The sequence below is a fragment of the Aedes albopictus genome, chromosome 2 (assembly GCF_035046485.1).
Source record: "Aedes albopictus strain Foshan chromosome 2, AalbF5, whole genome shotgun sequence".
Lineage (NCBI taxonomy): Eukaryota > Metazoa > Arthropoda > Insecta > Diptera > Culicidae > Aedes > Aedes albopictus.
In genome coordinates, this window is record NC_085137.1 from 281,516,856 (window position 1) to 281,537,097 (window position 20,242).

A 20,242-nucleotide genomic window follows, 5' to 3' on the forward strand; every position below is an offset into this window, starting at 1 on the left:
TATTTGCCATGATAGTCCGACATTCATCCGAGGTTGCCATGATTTACGTTGTGTTGGTCATTTGTTGGGCTTGTTTGGCCAAATATTTGTCTTGTCTTATGGGACCTTAAGGAATGTATCATCAGGCAAAATTATAGAAACATTTTAAAACATAAAGTGCAGTAAAAAAAAAGGCACTGACCCATCATATCCCCACATACCATACCTTGTGTTGATAAGGCCTCGGTATGATGACCTCCAAGAGTTTTCACACACTATGCAATCAATGACCCTTTTAGGCGACCGCCTGTTTGATCCAAAAACTGCATCGCGCTCGCTCTTTATACAACGAGCGAGATTTTTTGGTAGAGTTGTTCTTTTTACAACGGCGCGCCATCATTTAGGCAAATCAATATCCCGCGTTTAGTATCATGAGGGGCCTCAGTAAATATTGTTTTTTAGGAGTTTAGAAGAATTTGTTGAAATATATAGTTTTTGATTATGATAAACTTGAGCAGTATCAGAAGGCCGGCTCCAGAGGCACGTTATCCTCCATTTGAGACATTTGTGCCATCGCCATACATACAGGGGGTGGCCAAAATGTTTGGGATAGGCGTCTTTTTTTCTCTCACAAAAAAGTTCAACATGGTGTAACTTTTCATAGAGTGCATCGAATGTTCTCAAATTTTGACTGTTTGTTAACTTATTATATGTGCATCAGTGGTATAAATTTGAGCTCAATTGGTTAATCTTTCGCGAAGTTATTATCGATCTGGTAAAACACTATTTTCAAACCTACCAATTTTTGAACTGTCATATCTCGGTGACCAGTGAATCGAATTGAATGAAATTTTGAGCGATTATCAACAATATATTAATTCTTGAAAATTCATCAGAAGATAAATACTTTTTAAACGTTGAAAAAAGTTATGATGGTTTGACATTTTCACTCATTTAGAGGAAAATGAGTTAAATTTACAATACTGCACAAAAATTGCTAAATGTGTCTTTCCTTTAATCCAAATAGGCTCTGATATATCCTTTTATAGATATCTTATGAACAGAAGTAGAAAATCTTTGGATATCAAAAATAAAATTTAATGACATTGATGTAAAAAAAACACATTTTTTCGAAAAAGATCAAAAAAATGTCAATCCATCATAACCTTTTTCAACGTTTAAAAAGTACCCATGTTTTAAATGATTTTCAAGCATTAATATATTGTGGATTAAAGTTCAAATTTTCATTCAATTCGATTCACTGGTCTCCGACATATGACAGCTCAAAAATTAGTAGTCTAAAAAATAGTGTTTTACCACAACTGTTATAACTTCGCGAAAGATTAACCAATAGAGCTCAAATTTGTACCACTGATGCACATATAATAGGTTAACAAACAGTCAAAATTTGAGAATATTCGATGCACTCTATAAAAAGTTACAACATGTTGAACTTTTTTGTGAGAGAAAAAAAGTTGCCTATACCAAACATTTTGGCCATCCCCTGTATAAGCCTATTTCATCATTTACCAGAGGGAGAATAGGACAAGGGATGGAATTGGATTAGGAAAGGGAAAGGCGTTGAAATAGGAAGGGATGCCATAGAAGAGGGAATGAATGCATAAGCGCAACGAGAGCTCATAGCCCATACCACAACGGATTTATTAAGTGCCCTGAAAAGGACACTGTAAAACGCATAAGCGTAAAAAGAGCCTATAGCTCATTGGAGGTAGCTTGTGACGTCATGCGACTTTCAATATGATATTAAAATGCACATCATCGAAAGCATTCTTAATATTCAAGAAATAGGGTCTGGGACCATTTGGGCAGAAGCACCTATTTTGGGCACTTGCTACTATAACTCAGTCAATTTTGAACCGATTGACCTATTTTTTTTTTTTTGAGACACGATCAGATACGCACAGTATCATGTCATGAACAAAAAATCAAGTCAATCGGTTTGAAATTGCCTGAGTTATAGCAGGAAGTGCCCAAAATAAGTACTCCTGCCCAAATGCTCCCAGACCCTAATCCAAGCAAAAAGTACGTTTAAACGAGTGTTTTCTTGAAAACGTATACAACTTTGTGTAAAAGAGTCACTGAAGACATCCCAAATTGGGAGGCATGTGAGTTCACATGAATAGGCATGTTAGCCAGACGAACATCATAGATGTGATTATCGACAATGCGTTACAAGCATTTCAGAAAAAAACGAGGTAACCAGATAAATCTAGAACTCATTCCTTCTTTATACAACGCACGCACCCTTTCAGGATAAAATTATCAAGTAATTTCACGCCATAGAAAACTACAAGAGTTCAAAACAAGTTTGAAATACTCTAATCCTTTTGGAGAAAAATAGGACGAAACCCCATTTGCTCCTGGAGATTTGAAGTAAGCAGAGTTTTTTAGTGCCCATTAAATCAATTCTATAGAAACAATCCTCGAGGCAGAAGCTAGAGATTTGAAGCTATACGGATAAACCGAAGATATTTTGAACTTGAACAGATCAGAGTTTCATTCAGGAATACCTCTTGGGGTCCGCACAGATCGCAGCAGAAGCAAGCTTCTTTCAAAGCAAAAGTTATGGTATACCACAATGAAACTCTCTTGGAGTAAAGATGTTAGCCATAAAATGTGGTCGCAATCAATTAGTACAGGTTCCCTAGCTTGTTGAGCAAGGACGCCTGAATATGCAAAGTTTTCGAAGCAACACTCAAAAGTGCAAATAAGGTCAAATGGAGACTCCTTATTTGACACATGCCAATCAGTCAACTCATGACAAATTCTGCTCATGCAGAGTTGGGTTAGCTGCAATTCTATGTTAAGTTATTCATGAACTGTATTACCTAAGTATTCTATCAAACTGAAGCATCTCAAATTAATGTTTAAGCTACTTCAGATGATATAATAATTGTAGCAATACTGCCAAACATCAGCGAAAAGATGCTGAAAACAAGAGCTTGCTTACAGTTAACGTTCTTCTAAAATATAGCATGCTCGAGGCACGACAATTCATTTATAATGAAAGATGCAAAACTGGGTTCACAAGGTAACCTATACAAAAGTTACCCTACGAAAATAAACTTTTTGAAGAAGTGCCACTTGAGCTACACCCGCTTTTTACGCTGAAAATTAATTTGAGGTATCCTAGCCGTAGCCACTACCCAAACTAGACAGGATTACACTCTTCACAATCACAGCACAAAAAGGAAACATCAACGACAAACCAAATCGGTGTCAATTGAAAAACGCCAATGGCGAAAACGCATGAAGCGAATCCATATAGGTAGTAATATAAGCTAATTTACAACATTTGAATAATACTGCCCTTCTTAAGCCTCAAATTTGAAACTTAAGAAAGGCAACTGATTGTCTCGGAGAAACACAAGGTCCACTGCATCATTGCTCCGGTTAGCGCAGTAAGGGCGTAATATATGGAGGACGCCCTGATTTTCCACAGGCTCCGTTTATGGTTAGGATTTTATTAGACCCCCCTAACCATTCATTCCTTGGCACGGTAAGCATAAAGCTGCATAACACCATGAATTAGGGGTCACCTGTTTAGTGGACTCTTACCACTTGATCAGGCGGTCCGTAGTGTTATTCTTAGCCAATTGAGACAACCGCTACCGACACTATACACAGCTATCTAGGCTGATCGGGGAAAGAAGTTAACATTGATGGTCAACTTCCAAACGAGTCCGAACAGCCGACAGCGTTTAGTATCATGAGGGGCCTCAGTAAATATTGTTTTTTAAGGAGTTTAGAAGCATTTGTTGAAATATAAAGTTTTTGGTTATGATAAACTTGAGCAGTAGTATAAATATCTAGACACCAAAATGTTGGTCAATTTAAGGACAAGGTATTTGGAGTACATAGCTCAAAATTTCTAGAGCACCGTTTTTTAGAACCGTTGAACAGATTTGAATAAAAATGCATCACGCTAATTGTTCAGTGATTGTCAACAGCGTGATGCATTTAAATCCAAATCCGTTCAACGGTTCTAAAAAACGTTGCTCTAGAAATTTTGAGCAATGTACTGCAAATACCTTGTCCTTAGGGCCCGAAAATAATCATTTGTATAAAAAGCGCATAAGAAACATGTTGCCTTTTATTTAAAAAAATATATATTTGCATTATATTAGAATAAAGTTATAATTGGAAATTGTAAGACCGTCTAACCTTATCAAACCTTTTTTTTATAAGAGAATCTTTTTTTTTCTTTTTTTTCATTTTAATATGCTAGTCTCTTCAGGCGATACGATGCGATTTATAGCTTTCTAAAAATAATTTTTAATAAATCGACAATGATTTTTCATTGGAGCCTCACTGACATTATCGATTTTTCTACATTTATTCTCTCTTGGTGTAATTACAGAATGTGTATTGAGTTTTCCAAAGATTTTTTGGATAAAAATCTTAGGGTAGAGCTACATTTAACAGAATTAAAAAAAAATGTTTAGATGTTTTGATCAAGTTATTAGCGAAAGAGAGAGTCGACGAAGAGAAATTTATCAAGTCAGATTGGCCTAATAGAAAGGTCATAGTAGAAATGGTCGATTTTAATTGTTCGCATAAACAATAGCGTCTTAATGCATATGCCCATGATCAACATATTTTTTTTTGTCGATATCCGAGTTTCTAAGTAGGTAAAAACGTTTTTTTTAATCAGTCAACAATACGAAAATATTGTAGTGAACAAATGCAAATTAACAATTACTAATTGGCTTAAAAAATATAAGTATGTACAGTTTCACAACATCGAAGAAACGTTGATTTACCAATTTTACTAATGTTGCTTGTTTTTAATTACTAAACAAACATGCAAAATCAATCATGCATAATTGTGTTGTTGCTCTGCTGGCGCTGATTTACTCACTAGAAGCCTAAACTACTACAAACAAAAGAATCAAAATTTCAATTTTTTCAGCAGTGGCATGAGTGATAACGATATCGAAGATCCCACACTAAACGGTAAGAATCTCTTCCGAAACTACAAGTTATGAGTTCCATTGAATAACAATCATAAGTTCGTTAAACAAACAGCAACCTAAAATGGACCAGCCTAGGCGAAAACCAATATTGTATTAAACAACAACACATATTTTAGATCGAGCATAAATATTATCAACGAAGCATGACTATTTGGGAGGATGGGTGAACAATTATAAAGTATTAAGTAGCCAACTAGATTCCCATCAGTCGATGAAATTGTCTAAATTTCCAAAGAATTCCACTGAAATCATACGTGCCATTTTATGGCGTTTTGCTCTATACATCTAAGTCTAAGTAGCTTTTTTATAGGCGTATACCAGATTTGAAAAAGTACCCAAGTAACTATTTGGGTGGTGCAAGAAATCGTGTTTACTCCACACCGCTTATTAAATTTGCAACTAGATTCTATACCTCTTCCCACAATTTGAGCCCGGTGAAAACGATGTTTATCATTCAATCAACCGAAACATTTACCGAAGTGTCTTAGAGGGTTTTGAGCCCTGGTATTCCTCGGCAACTCTATTGGTTATAACTTTACCGAAGATCGCGTTCAAGTCCGTACCACAGACAAACAGACGTAACACCTTGAACGATTTTCATGGAAATCCATCGCCCAATTCAAACTACCATCACCTGGTGGAAAAGTTGCACGAATCACTGTGTTGTGCAATATCGTTAACAGAAGGCGCTAGTGTGAAACGTCAAACGCATAGAAAAGCGATGCGTGCGCCTCTGGTTGTGAAAGCCACAATTATGAAAATTTTGTTGAGGCTACGAAAAGACGAGGGAAACGGGGACTCAGTCAAGCTAGAACAAAACACGTGTGGACGTACTACCACGTACTACATTAGACAAGAATGAATTTATTTAAGCTAAGTTGCATATGATGAACTTTTTTGCAGTGTTGCCTGATTGGCTTTCGTTCAAATGTTGCCAGTCGAACCGGGTGGTTCAACACATTTAAAATCTAGATTGAGTTTAAATAAGGGCGAAAGTAACACGAGAGAGTTCTCTTTATCGACTCTCTCTTCTTCAAATTAAAGTGACAAGATGCAAGTATGGTTGCACTTTTTGGTCATAAATCACTAGGTTGCGATGCAATCTAGCGTCTAAGTGTAAAAAAGTTCGATTGAATTTGCATCTTGTCACTTTAATTTGCAGAAGAGAAAGTCGATGAAGAGAACTCTCTCATGTTACTTTCGCCCTTATTTAAACTCAATCTAGAAATGATCGTTAAAAGCGTGGTTGATGGAAATTTTGCAAGTGTTACGTCTGTTTGTGTGTCCGTACGTTCAAGCTCTCCTCATTTATTAATTTTCGATTTTTATCTTCAATAAACATCTTTGATCATGATAATAGTACACATTTAATTTGCATAGCGATCAATTTTAACTCGCTGATCCACTGCACCTCATTTTTTTTCTCCACGCTGTTGGGGGAAATTAAACTACTGCGTCCAATAACTGATCTTTTGTTGCATAACTGCACCGTATATTGCGATACTGCGAAATAGTGCATTTTGAACCCATATAAGTTTTTTTATGATGATAAATCTGGTCGTGCTAGAGCAATACGTAGCTGTATGTAAAGAAAAATCGAGTTAAATACTGTTCCGTTTAACTCCAACTATGTGTTTGCATTCGTATTTCGACCTTAACCGTCTTCAGTGTCTTGTATTTGTCTCGATTTTCTTTTACTTATGATATTTTAAATTTTACATTTTCACAATTTGGTTGAGAACAATTTACTATAGCAATATCTACTGACCTATGGAACTATATTTATACTAAGTGTCATATATTAGCAGCATATTTATACCAATCAATTTGAATTTTTTTATGAAATTTACATACAAGTGATACTATGGTCGAAACATAAAAATTCATATATGTATATTTTTATTCAGACTATCGAAGGGAAATAAATTAACCACAAGCACATCTGTAACATCTACGAAATCTACGACGACAGTACTTAACGACGATATAGAGTCCAATTCGTCTTCATCGATACGTCGAAGAAACAGACTCAACTTCAACAACATGTTGATGCTCATGGTAGATGATAAAACGAAAGAAAAATATTGTTACGACAGTGTAGATGAAGGATCGGAAGGTTCGGTAATGACTTCAAAAACTTCCTCTACTAATGATACGTGTGACGGTTTCAAAAATATGTACAGCGCAAGGAATAAATCAGACCAACACAAAATGCAACTTTCATACATGCGTTCGCCAAACCAGCATAATATTGGCAAGTATCAATTCTTCGTAAGACAAAATGCCTTCCAAAGTAGCCCGCAAAATTTAAGAAAAGAAATTGCTCCATCAACTGGGACTACAGAAGCTCACATGGCTTCTACAAAGCATTTTCAACAGCCAAGGCAACAATCGACTGTAAAAAGTACCGATACAGAAGAATCAGCTTTATTATGTGATAGCAAATCCGATTCTATTGTGATTGGACGCACGGCATCGTCACAAGATCCAAGTTCTATGTCTCTTGAGTTGATTGACCCATCACTGTCTGAAGAACGTTGGATGAAACGATCTTCACGAGGTGAAGATTGGAGTATCAGAACAGATAAGAAAAATCAACGATTTTCTCACTGTGGAAGAGGTTAGGTATTGCATACTCAATGTACGATGTATTTGGCGTTTTCGATGTTTATTTGTTTGTTATTCGGTGTACGGTAGACAATTTGGAAAACAAATGTTGTAGATTTTATACGTGTGTCAACGGTTTCATGTAAAGCATGGTTCAAACCCACGTGAAACATAACATGATGAAATCCATGTTTTGTACCATTAACCAAAACTGCCTTTTGGCGTAATAATACGATTAGATTTGCTTTTTGTTTAAATTTAGTTACTTTTTATTTGAACTATTCACACAATTGCCAATTTCGAATATGATTACTAAACCCTACGTCTGATCTATGTATAGCGTATTGAAAAAAACTTCACAATGTCCGCATGAATTGTCAATGGAAAGCTTATAGCATAGTATTAACGATAGCAAACATCCGATCTACACCGATGTAGATTACCCATAGGTGCGGCGATAGAAAACTAGTCGACTCTTTCATTCGTTCGACGTTCTTAAAAAAAAACACGGACACGTTTAAGGCTTCCAGGGAGCTATTCGCTCTTTGAAGGAAGCACGACACTAGATAACGGACTAGTATGCAACGCCCAGTGGCACAGCCGAAAACTTTTCCAGACAGCTGCGACGGGAATCGAACCCGCGCTCCTCAGCACGATGCGACTAAATGCTTGGTGACACTAGCCGCAAGACCACGAAGCCACACATGTGACAAATTTCAAACATGACGTCACTACCATAAATTTCCGTAGAAATTAAGGAGTCGACTAGTTTCCTATCGCCGCACCTATGGGTAATCCAGATCGGATCTACACATAGAGAAGTCAATTTGCATCAGGTGAATGCCGAGCCAACCTACTTGGACAAACATTCATCCATGTGTGGCAGCAATTTTTCAATGATAAAAAATATACGTTTTAAACGACATTTAAATCAATTTGGAGATATACAGAACAGTCCTAAATATCAGACAAAAATATAGAACTTTTGAACAAAAAATGTTAAAACTATACCCTGTCTGATGGGTTGAGTTGGGTATTAACCGTTATGTGGCCGACAGGGTACCCGGGTACCCAGTCCCCATTTAAAAAGCACGGTGTAGAAAAAAGCAAAAATTTTGTCGGACACATAACGGTTAAAGGGTTAAAAATACAAAGTAAATTTGCAAAAAAAAATGCCAATTTATTAAAGGAACGATTTTTTTACGAAGAAAGACAATAAAATTGTCTAAAAGTTCGCCATTTTAAGGAAAACAAGTTTTTCTAACAACAAAATGTTCATGTCATCATTTTTTAACGTGTTTCTTGCAAACTCATACAGTAGTAATCCCAGGATCCCTTCAGAATTGAATAAAACCTAACAAGCATTATCAGCATTATTGACGAAAAACATCTTAAATTCGAACTGCTCAAAGTGAAACACTTTATTCGAAAAGTTAGTTTTTTTTTTTTTCCTCATCTGTAGAGCCTTTTAACCACTGCGTCCATTATTTAGGAATATTGTGGTATGACCCATATTTAATTTGGTGCTAATCGATTATCCTGTCACAATTGAGCTGTGATGGACATTGGTTGATATCGCACTCGATCCCAACTAGGCACAACTCGTTTTATAAAGTCTATTACCCTGTTAGGATTACTTTGCCAAACTTCCAAGGGCTCTAATAACCCTTTTCCAAATATTGACAACCTTTGATTGGATAGCTCTCCACAGCAGCAGAGTAAATGTTCAGCGGTTTCGTTTAGTTAGTTGGTATAGACTATTTCAGAAATTAGAAATCTCGCGTTTAGTATCATACAGGCGTATCTACAATGATCAATTTCTCTTCATCGATTTTCTCTTCTTCTTTTCAATTAACTTGATTCTCCAAATTTGCATTTGCACAAAAGGTTTTTTTTAATGATTTCTACACTGCCTCTTTTCGCATGTCAGTCCCATGTTGTTTTTTAAAGAGCCTGTCTTTTGTATTATAACTCCAATTATTTTCATAAAAATGTATTCACTACATGCATACCTTTTTCGTAGCATATTGAGCTGTGAAATGAGGCGGGATATGTATCAAATTTGTTTTAAATGAACCCGTAAGTGCAAATATATGATTCGCATTAGAAACGACATGGGACTGACATGCGAGGAGGGGCAGTACACTGACCGGCACAAAAAAATATCCACCATATAGTGGTTACAGTTTCTAATGAAAACTTCATGCAAAAATGATAAAATATATCTTTCAATGAATGCACTACATCCATTTATCATTGTTTTAGTAATCTGTGTTGAAAAATATTTGGGTTTTGAATAATAATGTGAATTCTGATAAGATTGGAAAAATTGCTTAAACATTGGGTATGACAGAAAAAAAGATCCACTTGGCAATTAATTCGGAAACTTCCAAATTTCGCCAAATTTGCACACGTTTTGCTTCTTGGTGTATACTATTGTGAAGTTTTGGACGTATGAAATTTATTTTGACATGAGTTTTATCAATTTTATGGTAAGTTTTTTTTTCATTGTCAGTATAATGGGTAAAATTTTCCCTAAACTACAGAAACTTCAATCAAGCGGAATGAAGGCTCAAAATTATAACATAAAATTATGATATTTTTTTAGTGAAAACATCGATTTTGAAGTCGCCTTAGGACCACTCATATCGTAAAGTTTTTTATATTCCAAATAAATTTATAAAATGTTTACTAGTAGCTATTGTTTACTCAGTATGGATATGGGGCATATATGAATGCGGAACAAATCTTATATTTTGACGTTTTTCGTTGAGAAAATGTGAATTACTTAAAAGGTGACCCATCTTGCCCCTCACTTTTTTCACGGCTCAAAATCAATTACTTTTTAAAACTGCTTGTTTAACAACTTATTTTGTATTTAATGAACTTTTTATCGACTTTTAGCATAGCTAACTAGTGTATTAAAGAGTAGCGGACGAATACAAACCAATACGATTTGTATTTACAAAGTTATGGTGATCCATCCTTAGGTGACCCATCTTGCCCCGCCCCACCTTACATTCATGTATGCTATCACGTAAACCATTTGTTTTAGAAGTTCGAGTTTAGATGCTTTTTGACAGCATGTGATATTATCCGTTGCAAGAAAATAGAGAGCGAAAATGGTGCAAAATCGCTAATAGACCTCCGCTCGTACGTTTAATCGTTCTGGTGTCTTTTACAATAAGTGCGCGAATGGGCCAAAGAATACTGCGCCGAAAAGACCAACACGATTTACCGTACTGGCGGAGGTATACGAGCACTTGCGCTCAAAAATTTTCGCGCAACGCATAATACTACATTTTTTTTATATAATCCATCCTTCCCAGTCCCAGCTACCTTAAACTGATGCAGGATAGCATCTTTAACTTCATCAGATGAACTTACTTAGTGCCAAAATTGGGCCAAATGAAATAAGAACATATTTTAGAAAATAGTTTTCGTCAGAACAATCAATTAATCGGATCACATAAGGCTTTTTGATTTTGACACATAATGATACATGCTACTTTGATAGGCAATTTTTGAAGAAAAAAAATTGAAACTCCTCATACAAAACATTGCATACGAAACTGATGGGGCCTCGAAATATTATCGATGTTTTATTCAATTTCTTCAAATAGTACTCCCTTAAAAAATAACCCACATTTTTTTCACATGTTTTGTTTTATGTTCAAATACATATCTTTTAAAGTATGGCCTAATCTGTTAGCCTTTACATACTTGTACCCGAAATAAAATAACGCATTTTGGCGCATATTGGTTCAATTTGAATTGAATTTTTGCACACGGCCAGAACCTGTATGCATAAAATCGCGTACAAAAATCAATTCAATCTGTTCAAATTTGATTGAATTAGGGCAAAAAATTGCCCAACATAGGATGCCTTTACCTATCACACATTCGTAAAAAAGACACACTCACACACAAATTCAATATTGAAAATGGAAACGGGGAAGTCTATGACTTATTTATTTTGTCATGAATTTATGTCAAAAGAATCGATTGAGTAGTATATTCAAAATGAAATAAGCACAATAAGAATATCCTCGAAATAATTTTAAATTGAATTTCTTATTGTCTGATTAATTGAACACAGTTGTTTTTTTGCCACGTCAATGTTGTTGTTAATATATGTATTATGAAATGGCTTTCAATGATCCGTTGCATTCTCTGTGCTTCTATAGAAGCAAACGATTTGTTATAAGCCTACGGTCCCATTACGGTTCAAGTCCATACTAGAAAATGTTGTATGTTTACGTTGCTGTACGACTATGTGGTAATTGCCTAAGTTTAAACAAATGCATTGTTATAAGCATATGTTACATTTGTTATGTTGTGATGTTAAGGCAACATAATTTAAATATTGTGTTCACATTGTACTCATCGTTTTCTTTTTCAAACTATAGCAACAAATGGCGGTAACATTGGTAGAGGGAACTTCATACCAGCTAGAGTGATACACTCCACACCAAGTAGTCCACAAGACAAAAGAAATAAATCGATAGAAGTAATCGGATCAGCAGAGAGCCTCGTAGGACGAGTATGTATCAAAATTTAACCATTATTATCTAAACAATGGATAACATGTTCATTTTTCTTTTACAGGTTTTATTAGAACAAGGGTTAGGTAAATATTGTGATCCAGAGTTTGTACATTGTGCTCAAATGGAAATGCAAGAAGCGCTAGAGATGACGCAGGAGGAAATGGACTTAGCTGCGCATGAACTAATGCTTCAAGAACGGTTCAACAGAAATAACAACCAGCCAAAAAATGTTCAGCCAAAACAAAAACGGAAACATGATAACCAAATTTTATAGCAGAATGTAGTGAAAGTCATTACATAATTTAAATTAAATATTGATTTATTTTTGTTTTTGCTTGTGTAATGTAATCCGTCGATCTTGGTCTGACGACTAAATTTTGTTATACATACGAATCGTTAGTTTAATTGTCAATGGATCCTTACATTGCACTTTTACAATCAGATTTTGTGTAATATGTGGTAGATGATTGAAATCATGATCCTCTTACTTTTGTTGTTATTTAATTATATAAATTTTTATAACGCAAACCCCATCCGAAATAATATACAAAATGCGAGAATAACATAAGATGTACGCGAAGGAACAACTTTTTAATATGTATACTTTTTTCTTCGGTCGAATTATTCGCCATAAACAATATATCCTACCAAAAACAGCCAACATTTTCAAGGATATTAAAATCAATACTGATAATTTGAAAGAATATTAAACCTTTTCTTATCAGTTTTTAAACAGCATTTATGTTGCATCAGATTAATGACGTCCAAAGAGATCACCTTCTTTTTTTTGAAATGCAAAATGGATGTTCCGCAAAATATGTCTCTTGTAAATATTGGAATCTTATTGAACCCCAATACGTACATGTTTGGGATTATACATTTTTCTCATTTTAAAAACTGTAACTTCTGTCTTATAAGTTTCACATATTTTTTTTTCCGTCAGTATAACGAAACAATTGCCTAAACTGAAGCATATACGGCTAACGTGCTGTATATTGTACAGGATCATTTTATCATCAGAAGTTTTGATGTAAATAAATACCCCATTTGTTTTCCATAAATTGTTTACATTTAATGTTTTCCGAACATCCCTCTTGGTTGTGAACATGAAAAGATCGTGCGCAAATTATTAAACTAGCAGTTTTGAATATTGTGGAAGAGGAAGAGTTGTATTTTTTGGTCTGTATGATAAAGCGTCTGTCGTAAGTAAAACCGTTAGTACACAGGGTCAAATATTTACCCAAAAAGAAACCAATGCTTAAACATCTTGTTTGACCCCTTTCGAATTTTCATGAGCGTCAAACTGATGTTGTTTCTTGTGTTCAAAACAAAAAAAACATATCTGGTACGGGATTATCCCAACACACCATAGAAGGACACATTTTCGACTTTGACAAGACAAAAATAATGGACAAAGTTACTAACAGCTACACTAGATTAATTACGGAAACCTTTCATATTAAGATTAAAGGTGACGAGAATGTTGTAAACAAGCAAAAAGACTCTGCAAATTTCAAAACCGCGTACAACTCCATTATATCGAAGCGAATGTTAATATGGCACTGGACATTTTTACCAGCACACTGAGTGGAAGGTTTCGAGATGCCACCGCGTCGACCACCTCAAAAACCAATATGGTCAAATGGAACTCTCAGAAAGTTGAAGCGTGAAAGAGCTGCGGCGTTGAGAAAGTATTCTAGGCACAGAAACCCATATACGCGAGGGTCTTTTATCATTGCTAGCTCTAGGTACAAGCGTTACAATCGTACACTATACAGAAGGTATGTACGCCGTAAGCAAACAGATCTTAAACGTAATCCTAAAGGGTTCTGGTCATTCGTAAACGAAAAGCGCAAAGAACGTGGGCTACCAACTTCGATGTACTACGGAAATGATGCTTCGGATTCCCTTGATGAGATCTGCAATTTATTTGCAAAACACTTCTCGAGTGTGTTCGACGATCAACCAATAAGTGTTGAACAGCTCAGCAATGCTGTTAGTTCTGTTCCGGAAAATGTGCTTAATTTTCACGTCGGTGACTACACTGAAACAGACATCCTCACAGCTCTACGCAAAATAAAGGCCTCTTCAGCGGTTGGGCCTGATGGGATTCCGACACTTGTATTGAAGAAATGCGCAAATGCTCTATGTGAACCCCTACGCTTCATCTGCAACAGTTCAATCCGGCAATCCACGTTTCCGGATCGATGGAAAAACTCCGTTTTGTTCCCCGTATACAAGAAAGGAGAAAAAAGAGATGTGAAGAACTATCGTGGAATAACTTCACTATGCGCTGGCTCTAAATTATTGGAGACACTTGTTAGTCAGGAGCTTCTACGTGCATCTAAATCGTATATATCAGTGGACCAGCATGGGTTCTATCCGGGAAGGTCTATTTCTACGAACCTGGTACAATTCACCTCATTTTGCATCACCAATATGAAGGAGGGCGCTCAAATTGATACGATTTATACTGACCTGAAGGCCGCATTCGATCGAGTTAATCATCAGCTCCTGCTACAGAAAATGCTTCGCTTGGGATCTTCACCTAGTTTTGTAAAGTGGCTGGAGTCGTATCTCGTAGACCGTCAGTTATGTGTGAAGCTGGGTAATTGCCAGTCCGCTGCGTTCATCAACCCTTCCGGCGTCCCACAAGGAAGTAACCTAGGACCTCTGCTGTTCTCGCTGTATTTCAACGATATTTGCCTTATTATACCTGCTGGATGTCGATTAGTGTATGCAGATGATCTAAAAATTTTCCTCATCGTGAAGTCAATTGATGACTGCAGGCAGCTACAGAAGATTGTCGACATGTTTTCCAACTGGTGCATGGACAACTGCATGTCTATAAGCGTCGGAAAATGTGCCGTGATATCATTTTCCCGGTCAAAAAATCCACTAATGTGGCCCTACTCAATTGAAGGTGGTGCGATTGAAAGAGTTTCTAGCTTCAAAGACCTAGGAGTAATTCTCGACACACAGCTCACATTTAGGGAACATTATTCGTTCGTTATTGCGAAGGCCAACAAGAACCTTGGGTTCATCTTTCGGATATCCAAGGAATTCACCGATCCTCATTGTCTGCGATCCCTTTACTGCTCCTTGGTACGATCAATTCTGGAAACTGCAGTAGTGGTTTGGAGCCCCTACCATGACGTCTGGATAAAGCGAATCGAGTCGGTGCAGTCCAAATTCATCCGTTACGCGCTACGGTTCCTGCCCTGGAATAACCCGTATGAGCTTCCTCCGTACGAAGATCGCTGTCGATTTCTAGAACTTGATACCCTCGAGAAACAAAGAAAAGTGGCAATGGCTGTTTTTGCAGGAAAGATTTTAACAGGAAGTATTGATGCACCTTATATTTTGTCAAAATTTAATTTGAATGTCATTCCTAGACCTTTAAGGACGCGAACGTTTTTAAGATTAGATTTCCAACGCACTGACTATGCTCAACAAAAGCCAATTAGACGAATATGTGCTGTTTTTAATTGCGTGTTTGATCAGTTCGTGTTCAGAGACCATACGGTTCGGACGTATTCAATCGTTGCTCCTGGTCGAGAGTCGAGTGCTATTGGTATATAGGTAGTCCCACTAACGAAGTGGTTCGTTTTGATAGCTTAACAAATAAGTGACCTTGAAAAGAACAATGGATACACAGAGTGTGCACAGAAATTGTTTGAAAGTGCAATTCGGCGCTGAGTCGAGAATGCCAAACGATAAAGAAATTTTTGCTTTCTTCCGACAACGGCGGTGGTTGCCCGAAATGCTTCATGCCATGTTTCGGGAGCCACGTGACTATTCAGTTTATGTGAAGTTTCAAACGGAGGAACTGATGACAACGGAACTTCTGAAGTGTCCGGTATCGGATGATTTCCGTTATGCAAATGGCGATGTGGCACCAGTAACGTTTGCTGCTGCAAAAGGCAACTTCAAGTATTTGCGTTTGTTCGGACTGCCGATCGAGGTGGAGGACAGCCACGTGGTTAATGTGATTTCGAAGTACGGGAAAGTTCATAAAGTGGTTCGCGAACGGTATGGAGCAGATACAGGGTATCCCATTCTCAATGGGGTAAGGGGAGTATACTTGGAAGTTTCCAAGGTAGTACCAGCGCAGGTACACATTCAAAACTTTTCAACCCGCGTCGCCTACGAAGGAATGGAGCGTAAATGCTTCGTTTGTGGTAGTGTCGATCACGTGAAACAGGACTGTCCCAAAAGAGTATCAGTAAACGATAGGCTGAAGGGCGCTAGCTCTTTTGCGGGTGTGCTGGCCAATGGTGGCCATGGTAATCAGGTTAAATTTCCAACCAAACCGGTTGGAAGAGTTGTCCCGGATTCGGAATTCCCGCCCCTCGAGGAATTGCGCCAGATGTTCAAGTCGAAGACGGAGAAAAGTGTGGTAAGTCAACAGCAACAGTCATCACTCGGATCGGAGTCGTCACCCACGGAGCAGGGGTGCGCCGGCGCCGGTGCGGAAAACCAGCATGAGCAGTCCGAACCGCCGTCCTCGTCGAAATCGGAGATGTCGCCTCACACTGAAGTGTGCGCCGCTGCGGTTGACGCGGCAGAGGCGGCGATGGACGTCGCAGATCAGCAGGAAGCAGCCAGAAAACGAGGTCACGATGAGAGAGATTCTGATACAACATCAGAATCGTCAGGTATTGTAGAAACTTCCAGGTCGAGTCAGCAAACAGCTGAATTGACCTCATTCAAAGTCCCAAGCATAAGTAGCTTGCTGGACAACCAGGTTACGGTAGCGAAGCTTAGGACAAAAACTAAGAAGTCAAAGAAGTAGATATGACCAACAGCATTCAGTTGTACTAACAATGAACTTCACAATTAGTATAGCTACAATTAATTTGAACAGCAGTAATAATGACATTCATAAGTCACTGCTAAGGGATTTTGTTTATAACTATGACGTTGATGTGGTGTTCATGCAGGAGGTCATGTTTGAGAATTTCAATTTTTTGTCTTCTCACCATGCACTCATTAATATCAGTGCTGATAAAAAGGGAACTGGAGTTTTGATAAGGAAAAAAATCAACTATTCGTCTCCTATATTCGACCCATCCGGAAGAATATTATCTGTAGAAGTCAATGGAATCAATTTCGTTAATGTGTATGCTCATTCCGGATCAAACAAGAAGAAATTACGAGATGATCTTTTCACTAATCAAATCGCCGTGCATTTGAGCAGACGCAACTGCAGATTTTCTGTAGTTATAGGTGATTTTAACTGCATTTTAAATCCAACAGACTCCAATAGCTCTATTAAGAACTTTTCCAAAGGGCTCCGACATCTTGTTGATTCCTTTAATCTTAAAGATCTTGCACATACTTTAAAGTGTGATAAGTATACCTTTTATAGGGGAGACAGTGCGTCCCGACTTGATCGTGCTTATGGACCCCAAGAATTCGTTAACGATGTACGTGAAGTTAAAACAATTGCAGTCCCTTTTTCTGATCATCATGCTCTCTTAGTAAAGTATAATGTTAGACGACAGGATATAGTGCCACGTGGAAGAAGCTATTGGAAGATTGATCCTTTGTTAGTTACATCCACGGAAACGTGTGATCGTTTGAAATTAGAATACGAACATTTGAAACACCGTTTGTCGTACATGGACCACAGTTCATGGTGGAACCATGCAGTTAAAGCCAAATTTCGCAGTTTCTATAAACGGGAGTCGTGGAAGGCTGGTCAAAGCGTTAGAAATCAAAAAAATTCCTTATATTGTAAATTGGAGAAGCTGGCCGTTCGACAAGCTAATGGAGAAAATTTGTGTATTGAAATAGGCAGGGTAAAGTCAGAGTTAATGAAGCTGGAGAATGAGCGTTTAGAACGGTTACGTTACAGAATTAATGACTCTTCCTTGCTGGAAGGTGAAAAAATGAACGTTTATCAGGTCTCGAAATGTCTTCATAACAAGCCCTTGAATGAATGTACTGCAGAAGGTACACCCAAAACAAAGCGCGCATATTTTGAGAGAAAACGCGCACGCTACAAGCGCAAAAGTGCCTTGCTGGCGGTAGAAGCACTTTTCCGCGCTTATTAGATGGTGCGCCCGCGCGCACAAAAATTCGAGTAGAATTTTTGACCACACATTGACAAACTGCAATGTGTGGGTGCCATCGGTTGCTATGATGTTGTCAATGTGTTAGTGTGCACTAGATTTTGCGTCACCAATACATACAAAACGTGCATATGTATTGGTTAGCATAAAATTGAGAATGTGTGAGTGTCTCTTTGAAGTCGCCCGGTCCGCGCTCGAGCGGAATAACAGTATTTTGTTTTGATACCACCCGGACGGCCGGACGACGGACGGGCGTTTTTGTTCTACTTCGGTTCATCTCTAACTAAGAAGTTTGTGGTGGCCAGTCTGCTAAAAGAAAAACTGATCCGGAAGAACATTTGGCGAAAAGCAATTCAAGGAATTCGTGCTGTTTGTGAGGTGTTTGGTTGGAAATTTTCATCTCCAGGATTGTTTCCGTCGTCGACGTCGTTCATCAGGAGTGAAATTTTCTGAACGGTGGCAGTAAAATGAGTAACTGAAGGCAACATCATTACCCCCGATTAACTAATTTGTAGCAGTCGTCGGGTGTGATGCGGGACGAGACCGAGTTCATCCGCGGTTGCAAGACCGACACCGCCAAGCTCCTGGGAGTCCCGGCACGGAGGGCTGCGGCAGTAACCAATCGGATACAGCTTGGCAGAACAGCGAGTAATGGGAACAGTGAGCGATAGTGTTCCGACGAGATGGATACAAGCGGAACAAAACAGATTGAATGATTCGAGGGGACCGGTATCCTCTTGCTCGATAGTGATAATGTTACAAACAATTTCTGTGCTTCCCGTCGAAAACAAAAATAATGTACCTAAACTGACGTTAGCCAGTTGGTGGTCATCCAAATATGACGACCAATGTTTAGGGTGGGGGGTCTGAGAAAGTGTGACACTCCTTGCATTAGGTATACGGAAAAGCGTGACAAAGGGGTAGGGGGTCTGAAATATCTGAAAAATGTTGGACGTCTTATTTGGATCACACCTTACTACACATTTTTACAACATAAAAGCAGTTTCAAACTGCAATTGCAATGTTATTTTTTAAATAGTCAAAGCTAAAAATACATTTTTGTAACTGTACATTAATAAATCTATGTTCTACTTGCCGTTATACTATCACAATATCCTACATTTCTTTATTAATTCAAGCTGCATTGTGCTACATAATAAAACTCATTTCGGTAATTTTGCAATATTTTTTTTTTCAATAACATGAAACGATTTGACCCCGGGAGAAGCTGCTCAGTCCCAGACGGAAACTGGCCTAAGCCCCAAGCAGCTGGTCTTCAGCCGACGGCCGCTTCCGGCGTGGTCACTGAAGGCCGTCTTCTGTCTCCCGGGTCCCAGGGCGTAGATAGTAAGGGGTGTTTCGGATGTGGGAGTCCTAATGAGAAAATGTAAATTTGACTTACGGAGATTTATTCGGCGATGGGCGAGACACACTTGTCAACCGAGGACGTCTTGTCGGTCGGTGGATGTAGACGGAGTGGGCGATAGGGTTGGTCAATTGCTGGCAGGTATCCTCAACCGTGACGGATGGTTCACCGCCAGAGATCCGAAACTCGCCTTGGCTTGGCGGTAGCCGGCGAACGTTGGTAAGGAGCTTGATGTTGAACGGGTTTACCAGCCGAGGGCGTTGTTGTCGTGGGTAGCCGGGGTAGACGGTCACTGGTCGGCCGAGAGGACGACACGGTCGTCACGTTGAGGACGATGGGTTCACCGCCAGGGATCCGAAACTCGCCCGGCGGCCTTGTGGTAGCCGGCAAACGTTGGTAGGAGCTTCGTGTCGAACGGGATTACCAACCAAAGGCGGCGTTGCAGCGGGTAGGCGTAGCCAGAGTGGGCGATCAGTGGCCGGCCGGGATCATCAACCGTAACGATTGGTTCACCGCCCGGGGATCCGAAACTCGCTGGATGGCCTTGCGGTGGCCAGTGAACGTTGGCCAGTGACTTGGTCCTTACAAAGGTTCCCTAGTGACACTGGGTAGGTAGGGCAACGCCCACGTGGTTCCTTGGAAGGGCACTCGGATGGATGGCCAACTCAG

The 20,242-nt window shown here is 38.5% G+C and overlaps 1 protein-coding gene across 5 annotated transcripts in view; it reads left to right on the forward strand.

The window, feature by feature from the left end:
• Nucleotides 1-13,191, forward strand: part of LOC109415132 (muscle calcium channel subunit alpha-1) — a 94,449-nt gene extending 81,258 nt beyond the window's left edge. For 4 of the 5 annotated variants that reach the window (XM_062851924.1, XM_062851922.1, XM_062851923.1 and 1 more), the window contains exons 24-26: nt 6,884-7,596; nt 11,993-12,126; nt 12,192-13,191. In XM_062851924.1, the coding sequence (XP_062707908.1) occupies nt 6,884-7,596; nt 11,993-12,126; nt 12,192-12,404 (1,060 nt within the window). In that variant the 3' untranslated portion in view covers nt 12,405-13,191. The remainder of the gene's footprint in view (nt 1-6,883; nt 7,597-11,992; nt 12,127-12,191) is intronic. The other variant, XR_009997771.1, reaches the window with a different exon arrangement.
• The last annotated feature ends 7,051 nt before the right edge of the window (nt 13,192-20,242 follow it).